Source organism: Rhincodon typus, chromosome 13 (assembly GCF_021869965.1).
Source record: "Rhincodon typus isolate 14 chromosome 13, sRhiTyp1.1, whole genome shotgun sequence".
NCBI classification, from domain to species: Eukaryota; Metazoa; Chordata; class Chondrichthyes; order Orectolobiformes; family Rhincodontidae; genus Rhincodon; species Rhincodon typus.
The window spans coordinates 9401272-9422390 of NC_063344.1; the positions used below are offsets into that span (position 1 = coordinate 9401272).

General features: G+C 42.9%; 1 protein-coding gene across 1 annotated transcript in view; it reads right to left on the minus strand.

The window, feature by feature from the left end:
* Positions 1-21043, minus strand: part of hltf (helicase-like transcription factor) — a 78880-nt gene extending 57837 nt beyond the window's left edge. The window contains exons 1-8 of the mRNA XM_048604496.1: positions 20899-21043; positions 19069-19297; positions 15906-16072; positions 13605-13738; positions 11833-11933; positions 8155-8229; positions 4610-4801; positions 752-850 (exon numbers count right to left, since the gene is read on the minus strand). Coding sequence (XP_048460453.1) covers positions 752-850; positions 4610-4801; positions 8155-8229; positions 11833-11933; positions 13605-13738; positions 15906-16072; positions 19069-19296 — 996 coding nt within the window. The 5' untranslated portion in view covers position 19297; positions 20899-21043. The remainder of the gene's footprint in view (positions 1-751; positions 851-4609; positions 4802-8154; positions 8230-11832; positions 11934-13604; positions 13739-15905; positions 16073-19068; positions 19298-20898) is intronic.
* Between the last annotated feature and the right edge of the window lie 76 nt (positions 21044-21119).

Here is a 21119-nt window from a genome sequence, read left to right on the forward strand (position 1 = left end):
CAATTCTGTCTGCGTCTCTGACCTCCAATTCTGTCTGCGTCTCTGACCTTCAATTCTGTCTGCGTCTCTGACCTCCAATTCCCTAAGCCCACCATGGCAGGAATGGTAGCAGTAGGAGACAGGAAGTGGTAGGGTTAGCAGTAGAACACAGGGGGGCTGGGTTTCAGGTAGCAGCAACTAGATACATGAGAGTTAGGTCACACAATATTAGCAATCGAGTCCACTGAGCTTTTGTGGAAAGGCATTGAAGTCAAGATTCTCCTATTTGTTGGAGACAGGAGAAATGTCCACTTTTGGTTACTCAGGAGCACTCATCACACTCAGTCCCAGAGGCCTGTCCGAGCCTTTTTTAAATAATGTTTGATGGAAGATTGGACACAGAGCGGAACGTGCTCTTACACTCCCAGCTTGGATTACAACTGAAGGAGGTTGAACAGTGATTGAAAACCACCAACTGTAATAAACAGCTGATCCATCGCAGGGAACAAATCAGTTGGAAAAACATTTATCTGTTTCAGGAGGAACCAGTGTATTGACCTGTCCCCCACCATTCTAGGGGATACAGGAGCAGAATCTACAGCGCATCAACGTTCACTGATCCATTTATTGTTTAATGAATCTGTTTGGTAGTTTATAACCATAACTTAATGAATATTCATCTAAATTATTCACGCAAAAAGAAGCAAGATTCTTCTCTACGATTGTTCATTAAGCAAATAAATATAAATATGGCATCTGTTTTAAATCTTACCTCCTCTACCACTGGTCCCCGTGTGAACTTTTCAGTGGGGAGTGGCTGTCCCTGGTGAAAATTTGTAAGGATTACTGCAATAGTCGACAGTGTTTTTCCCTAGAAAAATGCAAAAAGAAAAATCCACTTTACAACGAGGCGTGAAAAGCTGTAATCAAAGATTTTTCTCACAAATATGAGCAAAGTGTAGCCGTGAATCAAAACGCAGTGATTAAGCTGCTATCCAACTCTTCCTCCAATTCAGAGATATGAAAAGAAAGTAGCCTCACCCAACAGGGGCAGAAGAAACAACATTAGAACTTCTGAGGCTGACACTTGCATTTTGGAACTCAATCAGTCCCACAGGATATTCAGGTCGCTTGCAATATTTCATTGAATTGTTTAGCTCACATCCAGCCTGTTTGTTCCACTTACATTGCTGTTCAATGCTGCACCTTAGAGGCAGGTTCAGCGCAGCCTGTTTGCTGCCTACGTGGTACATCCCAGGTTGTTCATAGCTTTACACAACCTCATCCAAAGAGGGAACACTGACTGGCTGCACAGTCGCTCCATTTTTGACCAGCTCGAACTCTTTCCAAACGACCCACTGTCACAATCACGTTCTTGAACTGTGCGTTATCCACTACTTCCATTTGGATGCTCAGCTCTCTAGAACTCGGCACTTCCAGTCTCACTGGCCCATGTGACTACGTGGGTGATAAGTAACAAACCAGGTAGGCCTTTCTTCATTCGGAATTCCTAATTTTCATGGTGGTGTTGTCTTGGATCACAGCATGTATCCAAGCGGTTCTTTTCAGTCTCGGTTAAATATCATTAAGAGAAGGCTCGTCTGACAGCAATTTGCTTTAATATGAATGTTTATTAAGTAACAATAAATGACTATAGCGGTAATAATAAAGAACACAATAAGTCTCATGCCCTTCTAGAAAAAAAACAAGTCTCACGCCCCCCTGCCCTTTGGGAGCCCCTCGACTGATGGCTGGTCTGGAGGTTTAAGTTTGTTCCTGGCACCGTTCACAATTCCGAGCCGAGGCTAAGTCCAACAACTTGGAATGAAACTCTCTCTTTCTTACACAGTGTAACAAACAGCCAGTGGAAAGAAAGCAGATACAGAAAGAAAAAACTGCTGGCTGGTACACAAAACACAGCTACAGGAAAACAAGCTGCAGGTATCATCTTCAGCTCGTAAAGGAATGTTAACAGGTCTCATTCAAGGTCATGCAGCTTGTCAAGTGTCATCAACAATTTTAGCCCTTTAGCCCATCCTGTACAATCTATTTTCTCATGCAGCTGTTGAATATCATCATTAACTTCTAGCCCTTCAGCCCATCCTATACAGGTGTTAACAATGGAATAAGGCTGAGATTATGTTTCATAGAATCCCTCCAGTGTGGAAGCAGGCCATTCGGCCCATCTAGTCCACACCAACCCTGCGAAGAGTAACCCACACAGACCCACCACCCCGATCCCATCCCCGTGACCCTGCATTTCCTGTGGCTAACACACCTAGCCTGTACATCCCTGGACATTATGGGCAATTTGGCACGGTCAATCCACCTAACCTACACGTCTTTGGACTGTGGGAAGAAAACGATGCACCCGGAGGAAACTCACGCAGACACGGGGAGAATGTGCAAACTCCACACCGTCACCCGAGGCTGGAATCTTCATAGCACATGGGGTTAAAGATCATAAGACATTGGCCAACTTCTGCTTCATTCTGCTCATCGCAGTCTGCTCCACCATTTAATGAGATCATGGCTGATCTGATAATCCTCAAATCCACTTTGCTACCTTTTCCCCAAAACCCTTGATTCCCTAACCAATTACTAATCAACCTCAGCCTTGAATATACCTAATGACTGAGCCTGAACAGCCCTCTGTGATACAGAGTTCCACCAATTCACTCCCCTCAGAGAAGAGATTCCCCCTTGTCTCTCTCTTAAATAAATGACCCCTTATTCTGAGATTATGCCCTCTGGTCCTCGACTCTCCCACAAGGGGAAACATACTTTCCACACCAATCCAGTCAAGTCCCATAAGAATCTTGGGCCTCTCTTTTATTTTCCTGAATTAAAAACCTGCAAAAGAAAGCCCTTCAAAGGTACTAACTAATGATATCCGTTTAACTCATGTTGTGAAGACTAAAAATTACTCTGTAATTCCGGTTGACAGAGAACCAGAACCATTCACAGGTGCTAAAAATAACCTGCACAAATGTAGTCAGCCGTTCATGCAAAAGACATTGGGTTGTGAATGATTCTGACCACAGAACTGAAGTGGCCAATAATGGAAATACTGCTTATATATCCAGATGCAAAAACGGAGGTTCAGGCCAAAAAAGAAATTACTCAGCATGCCATGAAGCATTTATCAAGAAAACACAAATCATTTAGCCCTGAAATCAGTGTACCAGATTCACCAGAATACAACCCTGCTAAAATCGTTAAAACTGTCAAGGCACATCGCACAGACTGGGTTTATATTCCTCCGAGTATTAAGAGGCAATGTAGCTTTTTTTTTTAAATTTACTTCTGGGGCATGGGCATTACTGGTTGGATCAACATGGATCGTCCATTCCTAGTTACCCTTGAAGAGGTGAGGGTGAGTTGTCTTATTGAACTACTGCAGTCCATGTGCTGCAGGTATACCCACAAGGCTCTTAGGGAGAAGATTGTGACCCAGCAACAGTGAAGGAATGGCAATATATTACCGAATCCAGATGGTGAGTGGCTTGGAGGGGAACTTGCAAGTGGTAGTGTTCCCATGTATCTGCTGCCCTTGTCCTGAGATGTTTATGACGTTTATCAAGCTTGCCAGTATCTTTTAGAAGAAAAACTAATTCCTCTATTGTGGGAAAATCCAAAATGAGAAGGCATAACTTTAAAAATAAAGCCAGGCCAGTCATGGGTGATGCCAAAGAAAACTTCATCACATACAGCTTAATGGAACTCCGGAACTCTCCATCTCAAAAATACATTATTGAGGTTCAGTCAATAGAAAACTGATAAACTTTTTAAAAACTTAATTCATAGGATGAGGGCATCATTGGCTAGGCCATTAATTAATGCCTATCCTTAATTGCCCAGAAAGATTCAACCACATTGCTGTGGGTCTGGAGTCACATGTAGACCAGACCAGGTAAGGATGGCAGTTTCCTTCCCTAAAGGACATCAGTGAACCAGATGGGTTTTTGCAACAATCAACATTAGACTCCGAACTCCAGATTTTAATTGAAATCAAATTTCACCATCCGTGGTAGGATTCGAATCCGGTCCCAGAAAATTTACCTGGGTCTCAGGATTAACAGTCCAGCAACAATATTACTAGGCCATCATTGCGTTCCTGAAATTGATTGATTTTTCTTAGGCAACGGTTTTAAAGAAGGGGGCCAGAATTTGTAAATGGAGCTAAAAACCAAATTGGTCATGATCTCACCAAATTGGACAGCAAATCAGGAGGGGCTGAATAGCTACTCCTGTTTCTGTGTTTGTGGAATTAAATTTCAATGCAAAGTGCTTCCACTCTTTTTTTAGACAAAGACAAGTATTTCTTTCTTAATTTATAGAACCAGCTGCTCCTGACTGCAGAGAGATTATCACTTCCTGACTGAAACTATTAAGACTTTGTTTTCTCCCCATTCAGTATAGTCACCTTCCCTCCACCCAATCTTTCTACATCTCCCTCCTCGTTTGTTTCCTTCCCCAGTTCCGTCAATGGATGGGTCTATCCTTCCCTGTGCTTTGTCAACCTGGCGGGGGGGCTGCCAGTTGCTTTACTTTGGCAATTCAAGTATAGGATAACAATTTTAAAAAAAAATGTGCAGGCCCTAAGTTACATTTACAAAGATATAGTTACCAAGCCCATGTCATCAGCCAGGATTCCTCCACGAACATTTTCGGGTCTCTCTTTCTCTGCAAAGTTTGTCAGCAGGTTATAATACATGTCGTTCCTTTGTTCCCAGAAGGGAGGCAGATCCGCATTATTCTCTCTCAGTACCATCCACGATAGTGCCTGCTTCTGATGAGGGAGCAAGGGCGTACAGACAGCCTGGCAACACAAGAAGCAAATTGTTACAAACATTCAATCCATGGGTCAGGAGAGGGAAGGCCACCTTTGTGAATCTTGAAGCACTAATGCAGACTCGCAGCGCCAACCACTCAAAACTCCGGGTCACTCGAGGTGCTGAATCTTTTCTGAAGGCTAATCTCACAAACGGTGCTCAAACGCAGCAGTACTTCCTGAGGACGTCATAGGACCATCTGCGTCATGTTTTAAATGTACAGACAGAAAATATGCCCAAGATCTGCAAATTCCCACCAAATGCTCTCTGCATTGACTGTAAAAATCAGTCCTAATATGTCCACATGGGAAACCAAACATTGGCATGCGATAGCGAAAACAAGAATCCAACGGATAAACAATAAAAAGGGGAAATCTGTATGCTGCAATTAGAACTAATGGGACTAATGTAGATTCAGTGCAGTTTTGGCAGTACAGACTTAATGGGCCAAAGGGCCTTTTCTTGTATTGTATGATTCTTTGAACTCTCTGCAGGAACTTCCCCAAACATTTTTCTCCTATGAAAAGACAAGCCAATTGTCAGTGGCAACACCAAAGCCAGTTTAGTTTTCTCGAACGTATGTCATGGCAATTCAATCAGGTGAAGAATTCAGAAACTTACTTATCAATCATCCACTCTCCGTGTCCGCAACCAGCTACCTACAGGATTTTCAAGCTTAAAATGCAGCAATAAAAGTCAAAAAGATGTCGGATTCGACCCTAGTCTCCAAATAACAAAGTCATTAATTTATATCCCAGTCCATAATCGACGTAAACATTGTGCTACTGTATTACATATACAAGGCTGTTGTTGGTCTGCCTTTCAGATGACATTTTAAAGTGAGGTCTATATTCTTTTTTGATTGACTCATGGGATGTGGGCATCACTGACTGGGCCAGCATTTCTAACCCTTGAGAAGGGTGGTGAGCTGCCTTCTTGAACTGCCTCAGTCCACGTGCTGTAGGTGCACCCGCAATGCCATCAGTGTGGAAATTCCAAGATTTTGATCCAGTGACGCTGAAGGAACCGTGATACATTCCCAAGTGAGGACGGAGAGTGGCTTGGGAGCGGAACTTGCAGGTGGTGGTGTTCCTGTGTCTCTGCTGCCCTCATCCGTCTAGATGCTAGCAATCATGGGTTTGGGAGGTGCTGTCTAAGGAGAACTTGGGTGAATTGCTGCAGCACATCTTGTAGATGGCGCATTCTGATGCTACTGAGTATCGGTGGTGGAGGGAGTAAATGTTTTTGGACGTGGTGCCAATCAAGCGGGCTGTTTTGCCCCGGATAGTGCTAAGCTTCTTGAGTGTTGTTGGAGCTGCACCCATCCAGACAAGTGGGGAGCATTCCATCACATTCCTGCCTTGTGCCTTGTAGATGGTGGTTAGCCTTTGAGGAGAAAGTCTAACCATCAGTCCATTGATATTTAATATTTTTACCATCGCTGAATACTCAATCAACAGCTGGACATTACCGTTGACCAGAAATTGAACTGGTCTAGCCATTAAATACAGTGGCCGCAAGAGCAGGTCAGAGGCTAGGAAACCTGCAGCAACTAATTCATCTCTTGTTTCGTCAAAGCTTGTCCTCCATCGACAAGGCACAAGTCACGAGTGTAATGGAACTCTCCCCCTTGGCCTGGATGGGTGTATCTCCAACAACACTCAAGAAGCTTGGCACTATCCAGGACAAAGCAGCCCGCTTGATTGGCACTAAATCCACAAACATCCACTCCCTCCACCACCGACACTCAGTAACAGTTGTGTGCGCCATCAACAAGATGCACTGTAGAAATTCAATTCCAGCACCACAGACAACCATGTAAAGGCCATGTCTTTTCATTTTTGTTTTTTTTTTAAATCGTGGACTGAAATGAAAAAGAATTGATTTGAAACCCAGGGATTTACAAAGGTGGCTGCATGTTTTGGAAGTAAGGTATTTGAAACATTTTATGAACCCTGTTTGTGGTTTGTGGTTTGTGGACTAAAGACAATTTGACTAAAGGCCAATGGCGAGGGCCTCGTGGTATTATCGCTGAACTGTTCATCCAGAGACCCAGATAATGTTCTGGGGACTTAGGCTCGAATCCCGCCACGGGAGGTGGTGGAATTTGAATTCAATAAATATCTGGAATTAGGAATCTCATGATGACCGTGAGTCCGTTGTCGATTATCGGAAAAACCCATCTGGTTCATGAATGTCGTTTAAGGAAGGAAATTGCTATCCTTACCTGGTCTGGCCTATGTAACTCCAGACCCACTGCAATGTGGTTGAATCTTTCTGGACAATTAGGGATGGGCAATAAATGCTGCCTATCCAGCAACGCCCCTAATCCCGTGAATGAATAAGTTAATTAATTTAAAAATATCCTTTAGCTACCAACAATGAGGTTGCCAATTATCAGAACAGCTGAACAAGATAGTGGGAAGTTTTATTGGATCAGAAGATGACAAACCTGCAGCAGCCAAAAAACAGAGTTCTCTGCAGGAAGCCACTTTAAACCTGAAGAAAACCTGTCTACCTTTCCTTCAAGTCAGTCGTGACTTTGGAATGCATACATCAGAGACATTTCAAAAGGAAAGCAGCCACCCTGTGCCTCCTGCAAACCAATGGAGGCATTCAGAAAAAGGAAATTCAAGGAGAAAATTTCAGATCAACAAGAACCAACTCAATAGATTTTGTGAACAAAGACTACAGAAATGCTTTTCCAGGTTTCCCTACATCCCTGTGCTTAGATTTGTCTGTGTATGTGAAAGGGGGAGTTTCTTAGGGGGTTAGACTTTTGTAGAGTTTGTTTAATTTAGTTTAATTGTTTACCTACAGCTAGAACCTAATGGCTTGTAATAAGTAATGATTTATTGTTAAAAACAGATGCCTGGCCCATGCTTTTGATCATCCTCAGTCTGAAAATCAGGTAGTTTGGGCATTTTGCATATTTCTCTTAAAACCTTTAACTTTTGTGATGACTCTGGGTACAGTGGGGCTCGATTTACATCTCACTACCCCAGTGAAACTTGACACACAATAGCAGCAGTGTGTATCACCTACATGATGCACTACAATAACACACCAAAGCTCCTTAGGGTGAACCTTCCAAACCCACAAGCACTACCCTCTAGAAGGACGAGGCTAGTAGATACACTGGAACACCATGACCTGCACATTCCCCTCCATTCTGACTTGGAAATACAAATACACTTTGGATTAAAATCCTGGAACTCCATATCTAACAGCACTGCTGGTAAGCTGCCCATTCCCGAATTCCCCATTGGCTTGTTTGTTGACCATCCATATGACTCATAAGCTTGTCCAATAGCAACACTGCAATACTCGTGTATCTGACCTCAGCTGGTTCCATTTCCCGAGTCTTGTCATGTTCTTTCAGATCTTCAAATAACTTGTCAAATTCATTCTTGAGCTGCAACAACAAAAATCTGTCATTGTATTTCTGACGGAGCAGTTAGCAAGGTTCTGTAGGGACAGAACTGTGCTAGTTTTAACATTCTTACAAGCACAGAAAACTATGCAACATACATTTTAGAACATAAACATAAGAACATAAGAGCTAGGAGCAGGAGTAGGCCATCTGGCCCTTCGAGCCTGCTCCGCCATTCAATAAGATCATGGCTGATCTTTTCGTGGACTCAGATCCATTTACCCGCGTTCTCACCGTATCCCTTAATTCCTTTATTGTTCAAAAAAAATCTACCGTTTTTTTAAAAACATTTACTGAAGTAGCGTCAACTACTTCACTGGGCAAGGAATTCCATAGATTAACAACCCTCTGGGTGAAGAAATTCCTTCTCAGTTCAGTCCTAAATCTGCTCCCTCTAATCTTGAGGCTATGCCCTCTTGTCCTAGCTTCACCTGCTAGTGGAAACATCTTCTGTACTTCTATCTTATCTATTCCCTTCATAATTTTATATGTTTCTATAAGATCCCCCCTCAATCTTCTGAATTCCAATGAATATAATCCCAATCTACTCAGTCTCTCCTCATAAGTCAACCCCCTCAACTCCAGAATCAACCTAATGAACCTCCTTTGCGCCCCCTCCAGTGCCAATACATCCTTTCTCAAGTAAGGAGACCAAAACTGCACACAGTACTCCAGGTGTGGCCTCACCAGCACCTTTTACAGCTGCAACATAACCTCTCTGCTTTTCATTTCAATCCCTTTAGCAATGAAGGACAAAATTCCATTTGCCTTCCTAATTACTTGTTGTACCTGCAGACCTACCTTCTGTGATTCATGCACAAGGACACCCAGGTCCCTCTGCATAGCAGCATGCTGCAACTTTTTACCATTCAAGTAATAATCCTTTTTACTATTACTCCTACCAAAATGTATGACTTCACATTTATTTACATTGTATTCCATCTGCCAGACCTTTGCCCACTCACTCAATGTATCTATGTTCCTCTGCAAAGTTTCACAGTCCTCTGCACACTTTGCTTTGCCACTCATCTTAGTGCCATCTGCAAACTTTGACACCCTACACGTGGTCCCCAACTCCAAATCATCTATATAAATTGTAAATAATTGCGGTCCCAACACCGATCCCTGAGGCCCACCACTAGTCACTGACTGCCAGCTAGAATAGCACTCATTTATCCCCACTCTTTGCTTCGTGTTAGTCAACCAATCCTCTATCCATGCTAATACTTTACCCTTAACGCCATCCTTATCTTATGCAGTAGCCTCTTGTGCGGCACCATGTCAAAGGCCTTTTGGAAATCTAGGTACACCACATCCACTGGGTCCCCATTGTCCACCTCGCTCGTAATGTCTTCACAGAATTCCAAAAGATTTGTCAAGCATGACCTGCCCTTCATGAACCCATGCTGCGTCTGCCCAACTGGACAATTTCTATCAAGATGCCTTGCTATTTCTTCCTTGATAATAGACTCAAGCATCTTCCCCACTACAGAGGTTAAGCTAACCGGTCTATAATTCCCCATCTTTTGTCTACTTCCCTTTTTAAACAGTGGCGTCATATTTGCTGTTTTCCAATCTGCTGGGACTGCCCCAGAGTCCAGCGAATTTTGGAAAATTACCGCCAGTGCACCTGCTATTTCTCCCGCCATCTCTTTTAGTACCCTGGGATGCATTCCATCAGGGCCAGGAGACTTATCAATCCTTAGCTCCATTAGCTTGCCCAACACTACCTCTTACGTAATAATGATTGTTTCCAGGTCCTCACCTACCTTCGTCTCTTTGTCAATTACTGGCATGTTATTAGTGTCCTCCACTGTGAAGACCGATACAAAATACCTGTTCAATGCCTCGGCCATTTCATCATATCCCATAACTAAATTCCCTTTCTCATCCTCTAAAGGGCCATGGTTTACTTTAGCCACTCTTTTTCGTTTTATATATTTATAGAAACTTTTCCTATCTGTCTTTATATCCTGTGCTAGTTTTTTCTCATGTTCTATCTTACTTTTCCTTATAGCTCTTTTTGTGGCTTTCTGTTGACCTTTAAAGTTTTCCCAATCTTCTAGTTTCATGCTGTTTTTGGCCACTTTGTATGCCTTCTCTTTCAATTTGATAGCCTCCCTTATTTCTTTAGACACCCATGGCAGATTGCCCCTTTTCTTACAGTCCTTCCTTTTCATTGGAATATACTTTTGCTGAGCACTTTGAAAGATTGCTTTGAAAGTCCTCCACTGCTCGTCAACTGTCCCACCATAAAATCTTTGTTTCCAGTCTACTTTAGCCAAGTCCTCCCTCATTCTATTGTAGTTCCCCTTGTTCAAGCACAGGACCCTGGTATTGGATTTTATCTTCACACTTTAAATGTAAACTTAAATTTTAATCCCAATTTCTTAAGGCTGAAAGGGTCAAAGAGCATGGGGCAGAAAGCAGGAACAGGAGACAGAGTTGGATGATCAGCCATGATCTTATTGGATGATTGTGCAGGGCTGAATGACCTACTCCTGCTTTCTACGGCTCTATGTAGGACAAAACCCACTGAAGGTAGAAAACAGACTTAGGTTCTCAAACTTTCCCAATTATGATACTTTTCTATTTTATCCCTGGACCCTTGGGGTAAAGGAGCCATTAACACTGAGTTGGGGACTAGGACATCCCTCATCCGATCATTGCAGTTTTATAAAGTCATACAGCACGGAAACAGACCCTTTGGTCCAACCAGTCCATGTCGAACATAATCTCAAACTAAACTAGTCCCACCTGCCTGCGCATAGCCCATATCCCTCCAAACTTTTCCCATTCGTGAAATTATCCAAATGTCTTTTAAACGTTGTCATTGTGCCCTCATCCACCACTTCCTCAGGAAGTTCATTCCACATGCAAACCACCCTCTGCGTAAAAAAATTTGTCTCTCATGTCTTTTCTAAATCTCTCTCCTCTCACCTTAAAAAATGTGCCCCCGGTCTTGAAATATCCCATCCTCGGGAAAAGATACCTATCATTAACCCTATTTATACCCCTCATGATTTTACAAACCTCTATAAGGTCATCTCTCAACCTCCAACGCTCCAGTGAAAAAAGTCCCAGCCTCTCTAGCCTTTCTTTATAATTCAGACCTTCCGTACCCAGCAACGTATTGGTAAATCTGTGATCTCACCAGGGACAAGGCATTAGTGGAGTTTATATAAAGAAAGTCAAGCTTCCTGCTGATCACCAAATCAACGTTCCCTGCTTGGGTTGTTGGGGCAGTGTTGGGTCAGCTAGGGTCAGACACAGGCTCATCTGCAATGCACGCTACAAACTTAACCGACACTCACTATCCAGGGACACACAGGATCGATCATAGCGCCAAGGTACCCCGTGCATGAGGAACCATACACCCAGACTCCGTTCATCTCACTACCCCACTGCACACGCATCCGCTAAACACTGGTACCACCTTACAACTTTGACCCACTCACAACTTCCACGTAAATTCCGACCTAGAGAGATACATTTTCATTCAATTTAGATACGGCCAGCAGGTTTGAAAGAGGTGCTGAGCGAGATTATCTGGCTAATAGCTAAGGAGTTAACAAAACACTTTACCTGTTCCACTGTCATCTGCACAGCAGTGTGCACAGGAGCTTTGTAACTGGGACCAGGTCTTGCAGATCTCATTCCAGACCACGCCTCAGCAATTCCACCACCTAAAAAGGAACCTCCAGCCAAATTGCTATATAAATGAGACTGGTTCAGACCAACCAAATACAACATTGTTCATACCATGGACTTTATCAATTCAAAAGCAACTTAAATTTTTATGACAGTATAACAGCTTTACAAACTGCTTCGGTCAAGTGCCACTCTCATATAGGGATATAGCAGGGGACGTGCTCTGCAGTAATGATCGAAATTACTGAAGGTGGCTGACATGGAGCTTTTGAAAGTAGCGAATGGATTGAATGGAACATTATGTCGAGAGGGAGTTTCGGCGAGATGGCTGAAGCCTCTCCAACAATGATAGGGCAGATCCACGCACAGGAGTAATCACAGCGAAGGTTTAGTGGAAGCAAGAGGCGAGAAGTTTGCCAAATACGTGGCCACTTCTGGGACTCAAGTACATAATCTAGCCGATCTGACAGCGCAGTGCTGAGGAAACAACATATTGTCTGATGTAAAGTACCGCGGATGCTGGAAATCTGAGACAAACACAGAGAATGCTGGAGAAACTCAGCAGGTCTGGCAGCAACAGGGAGGGTATAACAGAGTTAACACTGTGTTCAAAGACTCTTCTTCAGAACTGGTATAATCTGAGGGTGTAGCCTTTGAATATGTTAAAGTGAGGTTCCTCTTAGAAGGGAAATAAGAGATCTCACTGCAATTTTCCAAGCAATAGAAGAGGTGTTTTCTGGAGTGTCACGTCTATTGTTTATCCCTCATCCTTGGAAACAAATTAAAATCATAGAATCCCTACACAGAGTGGAAACAGGCCCTTCGGCCCAACAAGTCCACACCAACCCTTGGAGCATCCCACCCAGACCCATACCCCTATAATCTACCTAATCTACACATCCCTGAACACTATGGGCAATTTAGCATGGCCAATCCACCTACCCTGCACATCTTTGGACTGTGGGAGGAAACCGAAGCTCCCGGAGGAAACCCACGCAGACACAGGGAGAATGTGCAAACTCTATACAGACAGTCACCCGAGGGTGGAATCGAACCCAGGTCCCTGGTGCTGTGAGGCAGCAGTGCTCACCACTGAGCCACTGCTCAGTTAATTAATTGCTGCTTCTGGAAGTTCCTTTGCACACGAATGCTAGCACATTTCCCAAACTACATCAGGGAGTGGACTTCAAAAAATACTTCCACTGGCTGCAAAGTGCCCTGAAAGGTGCTATAGGAATGCACTTTGTTTTATTTTTTTTTCTTTCTTCTGAACCAAGGGTGGAAGATTGAAAGGCTGATTGTTTCTGGAGATCCATCCAGTGCCTAAGACCACCTTAAAAACTGAATTAGGGCAGTAAGGGAGAAGCTGCTCAGAGGGAGAAGGTGCCTGGAGTGCGAAAGGACACGAAGATGTGACTTAGTGGTAGGAGCCACTCCACTGTGAATGGAAGCAGGACCGGGAGAGGGAAAAAGAGTCCTCAGTATGGGGCAGCGAGTTCTCATCTAAACCACAATGTCTGTGCTTTGACTGAAATTGTGGATCCTCTCCTCTTGCCCCACACTGAAGACTCCCTGCTGACTGTACTTTAAGGTAGTAAAATTGGAGAAGGCAAAGAACTTTGTCATAGAGTCCCAAAATAGCTTAACCATCCATTTTTTCATTCAAACAAAAAAGTGGTTCTCTACTTCAGTTAACCAGTATTTACCTTTTGTGGGAGGTGCCAGTTTAAACCCGTGTCTCTTTAACCTTTCCAGAACAGCGTCACGGTTTTCTTCTCTGCCCCAGAATGAAAGTTGCACTGGCATGGTGAACACATTGTTAGCACCGTAAGGAACCACCCTATTTGGAAAAGAAATACAGACACTGCAATGACCCAGACCCTGCTCCCACTGCAGCACAACGGCAACTGAAACTGTGCAGATCCTTCAAGACTTAAATGAAAGACATACAAAACCGTTGGCACACCCATCACTGTGGTTACAGCGCTGGAAAAACTACTGATTCTACTTCTGGCCTGGACACCTAAGGAGCGAGAGACATTAGCGCGACATAGTGCAGCCACAGAGCAGACAGGTCATGCTCCCTCTCCTGAAACCAACACTGCAATACAGAAGCTCAAATGTTTCTCAAACTGATTGGGAATATTAGAGTAATGAGCTCCCATTTGAATCACAAGTCACTGGTCTATTTCGGCACCTGAAAACCAGCACTTCAGACCATTTACTGCCAGACTCTGACCTACACCAATGTATTAATTCATATCAACTTCTAGCAGCACAGGAACTGAGATAGCAAATCAGGAGCCTGTTTAAAGCCAGCTTATTTTCTTTATAGATTCACTAAATAAAAATCACACTGCCGATTAGTTATGACTCCTTTTGAGCTTTTACCAAGGATCATTTTCACCTTCACCCCCAACCTCCACTTTGGTCTTTTTTTCTCCAGGAGACCATTTTGTTGTTTTTTCTCCCCCCTGTCCATTTAACTCTCCCTTGTTAAACTACAGTAGATTTTGCCCATAATTACATACCCCAGGCAACATTAACAAAGCAGCTCAGAATTAGCAGCTTTCCTCAGAGGCTACAATGGACGGTTGCTAAGGAAGGGGAAAACATTGCATTTCTGAGGCTGGTGACCGACCTTACAGTAGCTGCTGCAGAAAAACGTGTAAAATATGCCGACAAACAACTTATTCAGGAGCATCGATTGTAAAGCTTATCGTGTTTATCGTCTCATTGCACACAGCAGACAAAAAAATATTGGGGGAACATTTTGGTGTTGCTTAAAGCAAGGAGCTTACATATTTAACATCTCTGCATGTTTCTCAAGCTGTCCATAGGCACTTTACAAGTTGCATTCATGAAGTTTGGTCAATGCTGTTATATAGGAAATCACAGCTGACACTTTGCACACAGAAAGATTCCACAGATAAAGCTCTGATCAATGACTAGTTCTTTTTCGTTATTCTTAATTGAGGGAGTAATATTGGGTGTACTATGTAAGAATGCAATGCTCTTTAAATGCCCATACAAAACACTTAAAAGGTTAGGAAAGATATTATTAAGTTGGAGCGAGTTCACAAGAGATTAACCAGGACGTTGCTGGGTACGGGAGGTTTGGGTTATAAAGAAAGGCTGGGTCTCTTTTCACTGGAGCAAAGGAGGTTGAGAGGTGACCTTATAGAAGTTTATACAATTGTGAGGGATATTAATAGGGTTAATGTTAGGTTTCTTTTCCCTAGGATGGGGGATTTCAAAACCAGGGGGCAAATTTTTTAAGGTGAGAAGAGAGAGATTTTAAAAAAGACACGAGGGATAAATTTTATTTTTTTTACACAAGGGAATGAACTCCCTAACGAAATAGGGGATGTAGGCACAATTACGTGTAAAAGTCACTTAGATAAGTACACAAATAGGAAAGGTTTGGGGGCGGGGATATGGCCCAGGTGCAGGCAGGTGGGACTAGTCTAGTTTGGGCTTACGTTTGGCATGGACTGGTTGGACCAAAGGGTCCGTTTCCATGCTGCATGACTCTGTGACACTATCACCCAAAGTACAGTCACTACAACAGTGCAGCACACCCTGAACTGGAGGATCAGCCTCGATGAGATGATGAAATCCTGAACCCATTTCTTTCTGACTCAAAAGGAAGAAAGATAACAACTGGAGTCAAGCTGGCAATATGTGAAAAAGCAAGTTTATATCTAGCCTGTACTTGCAAATCTTGGGGCTTGCCAATATCCAATCACTCACAATGCAGTATATTGATGTATCAAAATGCACAGAGAATCCCAATTGTTTACTTTAGTAACTCTCAGCACCCACAGTTCTAAGTTCCAAATTAAGCAATACAGGTTAATAATCTCCCTTCCATAGCTTTGATAGTAGAATTTATAATTAAAATTTGAAGCTCAATACAGTCCACATTTACTAGAATTTGCCGAACACTCACTCGGAACAACGTCTCTTAGCACTGTGATAGCTCAGAACTGAGCATGCTTACTCACCCTTCAACTCTGGCAAGTCTATTATCCAGGATAAAAGCCAGAGGGGCTGCCAACTCCCGTTTGATATGTCCCACCTGAATCCCATTCACATTGTTTACTTGGACTGCATTCCTGTCGTATGGGTTGTTCGGTTCTCGCTGAAGGGCAACCATTTCGTTGTTGTTCACCTGACGCAAATTTTAAAAGTTACCTGTTACTGAAATGACATTTCCAGATTGATCAGTTACGTTGTTGTATCTCCTGCACATGCATTTTACAAGGGCACGGATCTGTAAGCCCCAACACCATCTACACGAGAGATCCACCAATAAACAATGAGGTTCATAAGCACAGCTTTTATTGGCAGCATTGGACAGTCATTTACACTTAACCACATTGTTTTCAAAGCCAGTCTCAGGACTTGTGTGGCATAATGGTAATCTCCCTACCTCTGGGCCTGGAGGCCTTGTTTCAAGTCCCATGCGCTCCAGAGGTGCGACACAACACATCCCCACAGAATGATTTAAAACTGCCACTTTAAGCAATTAATTTTCAAGGAAACGGCACAGAAATTACAGCAGCAAAAGTACGTAGCAAAAAAAAAAACTAAAAAGCCCTCAAATAAAACAAAGAACTGCGGACGCTGAAGATCTGAAATAAACAAAACCAGTAATAACTGGAGAACCTCAGCAGCATCTGGAGAGAGTAAACAGAGTTAACTTTTCGAGATTAAAAACCGAAAGAACTGTGGATGCCATAAATCAGAAAATGCTGTTTTCATTAACTTTTTGAGTCCAGTTCTGAAGAAGGGTCACTGGACTCTAACTCTGCTTTCTCAGCACAGATGCTGCCAGACCTACTACAGTTCTCCAGCAACTTCTGTTTTTGCTTGTTTTGAAAGCACACCATTTCATTCACAATTTATTCCTGGACTATCACGGACTGAGAAGATTAGTTCTGATAATGCCTTCATGCTTCAGAAAGAAAAAAAAAAATTGACAAAAGTTGTCTGCGAGATCTATACGTAGCGTGGTGCAACGTACAGGAGACTCGCTCCTTATTAGTTCTGAAATAGAATTCATCAGCCTAGATATTTCTAATTAACCTATTTTAGTGAGTGGCTATAACCCATTTACAGTGGGCACAGTCAGAATTCACAAGAAATGCCGATTATAAAATCAAGACTGCTCAGTTTATTTAATGTACTAAAAATGTACTTCATTGGTTGTTTTGATGCCTTTATCAGATGTCTGTGAAGTTACTTGGTTCCACAGAAGAGCAAAGTCCTGACCAGTTCTTTTCATTTATGAAAAATAGATGCACATACAAAAACTCCTATGATGCTGCTTGGCCTGCTGTGTTCATCCAGCCCTGCACCTTGTTGTCTCGGATTCTCCAGCATCTGCAGTTCCTACTATCTATGAATAAAAATGTTGGTCTTTTCACTGCAATGAGGCTGAAATTCAAAAATAAAGGAATGGGTGCTTCATTTGTCGAGACACTTCTTCTGACCTCATCAGGGACACTGCAATCTACATGGGACACTTCATCTCAGGAAGATAAAAACCAGCCCGGGAGATGACATGGGTAGATTAACCAGAACGACCCTTCACTCTGAGTTAAATTAGGAAGACAGGTCACATAAACTTGGTTTGTATTTCTGAGAGTTGAGCAAAAGTTGTGAGCGAGCTAATATGAGCTGCTTAAAAATGAGAAAGTGATTTAAAAGGCAGATAAAGAGTGGTATTCCCTCTGAGTAGGGGACACAGGGAGCACAGTAAAAATTAGAGCTTCAGGTGTAAAATCAGGAACGTTCTGCTGTCTTGCTTCCCCATCCCACCCTTCAATTTCTCCTGTTTGTTTGTGCATGAAGGAATATGGGTGGAATTTTAGATTGAGATGTAAAGGTCAGAGTATTCAGGGGTCTGGATCAGAGGTAAGTAAATTGAATTAATGGACAGATCATGGTCTTCTAAGAAAAAGGAAAATAAGACCTTGTTCCTAAGGGTACAAAGTTATAATCAGATCAGTGAGGTTGTTCACAAACAATAAACTATAGATTTCACACCACACCACTGAGCCCATTTACTTTTCAAAATGCACAACATCTTCAATTTGTCTGGAATGTCTAATAAGCAATGCCTTTCATGAAGTTAAATATTGGGAAGGCTGAAGCCACCCTCTTTTGGTTCCCATCACAAACTCTGCTCCCTTGCTCCTGGTTCAATCCTTCTCCCTGGCAAGAGTCCAAGACTAAAACAGACGATGTAATCCAGGTGGACAGAATTCATCCTGAGATGAGATCTCAGCCACATGTCCATGGAAGTACTGGGACCAAATCCGTCCTCCTGTGAAATGCCTGACTTTGCCCCCATTTCAACTCCCGTGTCGCTCAAACCCTTTTCATTGTTTTTACTCCTAGTCTTGATTTTTCCAACACACTTTTAGCTGGCCTCTCACATTCTACTTTTCCAAAAACTTGACGTTGTCCAAAACTCTGCTATCCTCATCCTTATTCGTACAGAGTCCAATTCATCCATCACTCCAGGGAGCACAGATGTCGGGTCAAGCAACGTTGCCACTTAAAAATTCTTATCTCAATTCTCAAGATGCTCCATGGCCTGGCCCCTCCCTATCTCTACCATCAACTCCAGCCCCACAACCCTCTGGTGTACCTGCACTCATCTAATTCTGACCTCTTTAACCTCTGATTTTAAATGGTGACACTTTCTTTTCAAACTTAACCTGTTCGGAGATGTCAGTATTCTGGAGCAAGTGGGATTTGAACCAGGGTCGATTCAACCAGAGATAAAGGACACCATCACTCCTCCCTCAATTTTAATTGGTCCACAATTGGTGGAAGTGCCTTTAGCTGTCTAAGTTCGGCAATTTCTTCAGTAACCTGTCCCTTACTCTCCTTCCCTTCCATCCATTGAGACACTCCTTAAAATCTACTGCTTTGGTCATCTGTCCCAATATTGGCTTATGGGGCTAAGTATCTTTAAAATATTCCCATGAAGTAACTTAGGTCTTTTTGCTGTGGGAGAGGCACTATACAAATTTACTTTATGTTTTTGAATCCCAACTGTTAAATCAATAATAAATAGGTTACCGAATGTATGGCAAATTGAAGATTTACATGCAGCAATTTAATATTACACTGGATTGGAGAGACAAGTCTTACCACTCCTGTATAGTAACGCATCCCAACCACATTCCCACGTAGGTTTCCAAATAAAACAGAATCCAGATCCTCATCTGGTGACGCAGTGTCATCTGTTAACGAGCGATTTATCATCTGAGATAATGACTCTTCAGGATCCGGAGCAAATAGAAAACTGCCATCAGAAAACTGGGATGCAGTTCGTCCACCCAGATAACGAGAATTAGTCCAATTCCGCCAGAACAACATGCTGCAGAAACAAAAGAAAACCATGATTTGTAACCTTCCTTGGGAGAATGACAAGGTATTTAAACTGACAGAAAACTCATCTATCCACGAGCCTAACAAATCTTTGTTGCTGTGCCCATCACAAACTCTCAGCTTTAAGAAGAGCTCCTGCAAGATTAAAGAAACAGATTCCAATGCATGTTTGCTTTGAAAATGCAGCATGATCCTTCACACTAAAATTACATATCTGAGCACACACTGTAATCAGCAAGTGGTGGCACCTATCTGACAGCGTGAGTTAGTCTCGTGCCTTGCTTTACCACATCATCTGGAAGCACAGAGCATTTTACACTTTACAAGAAAAAATAAACGAAGGAGCTGTGCTTTGAAAGCTTGTGACTTCAAATAAACCTGCTGGACTATAACTTGGTGTTGTGTGACTTCTGACCTTGTCCAAGAAAAAAAAATAAATGGAGGGGTAAAAACATCTTTGCTATACCGCTAGTGGAGTGAAATTCAGCAGTTCAAAATTAACACTTCAAGTTAGAAACTGCTACCAACTTATACTCTCTCTAATAGCATTAGAACACAATTAGCACATTGATGTAATAAAACAGAAATTGCGGGAGAAACTCAGCAGGTCTGGCAGCATCTGAAGAGAGAAAGCAGAGTTAACGTTTTGGGTTCACTGACCCATCTTCAGAACTGGCATGTAGAATTTTGCATGCAGGTATGTTACACAGATTGTGTAGCCCTTACTCAGCCATGTTTTGGCATAGCATGGTATCCTGCAGATAAAACCCATTTTGCCAGGCAGTCTTACTTGTCCCTCACATACCTAGGCACGGAAAACTTATGTAGGAAGGGTCACCGGACCCTAAACGTTGACTCTGATTTTTTTCTTCACAGATGCTGCCAGACCTGCTGAGCTTTTCCAGCGATTTCTGTTTTTGTTCCTGATTTACAGCATCCACAGTTCTTTCAGTTTTTTTTAAGTTATGTAGGTGGTCCACTGTGGAGCAGATTATCATAAACCCATCACTAGTTAACACAAGTTTACTTGGCTATTTATCACTAAACGGACCCGATAATTTTGGCACATTTGAACACTTTTCTTGCTAAACAATGGGGTGCAGAGACCTCCCTGAACAATATATTTTGTTCCCCTTAGATTTGCATCTTTGACCCAGCGCCTGGATTTGATGCAGATTACAGACCGGTGAGTAAAAAGCAACAACATATTGAGGCTGGGAGTGACGATGAACGCTGTGTTGGTGGGTGTTTTTCTGGAAATGTTGTCATGCACTCAAGAAAAAACACAACAAAATCTCCCCTTGGCTGTGCCCGACTATGTCAGGCCCCAAAAACAAGGCTTGCTGTTGGTGAGTCATTCTCTCCATGCCGCCTGCAACCGGCCCCTGATTTTGACATTTACCTGGGACTACAAACCTTTTAAGCAAAAATAAGACGGCATGATGTGAAGGCAGACTGCTTTGAGCTTACAGCACTGCATTTCTAGCCAGGGCTCTGGATTTTGTGCAGAGCTCTGCAATAAAGCCTTCTCCAAACACTTTTCTTTTGCTGTTCTTAAACCGCAACGCGCGCAGAAAAGCTTTCTTCTACCTCTGCAAATAATCTTCAGCCCAAAATCAAATCTTCCCTCCTGCCAGTGACTTGCAAAAGGTATCTTTCGTTTAAAAAGAAAGGCCAAACCTAAAGCCCGGCCACTCCAGAAACCCAGCTCCTTTCACTTTCGCCCTGGCTTGCGCGGTTCTTGCTGATTGACACGGCTCTCAGCCATACAGAGCGGCCCTTCGCCAGGCAGCAGCGTATCAGGGCGAGGA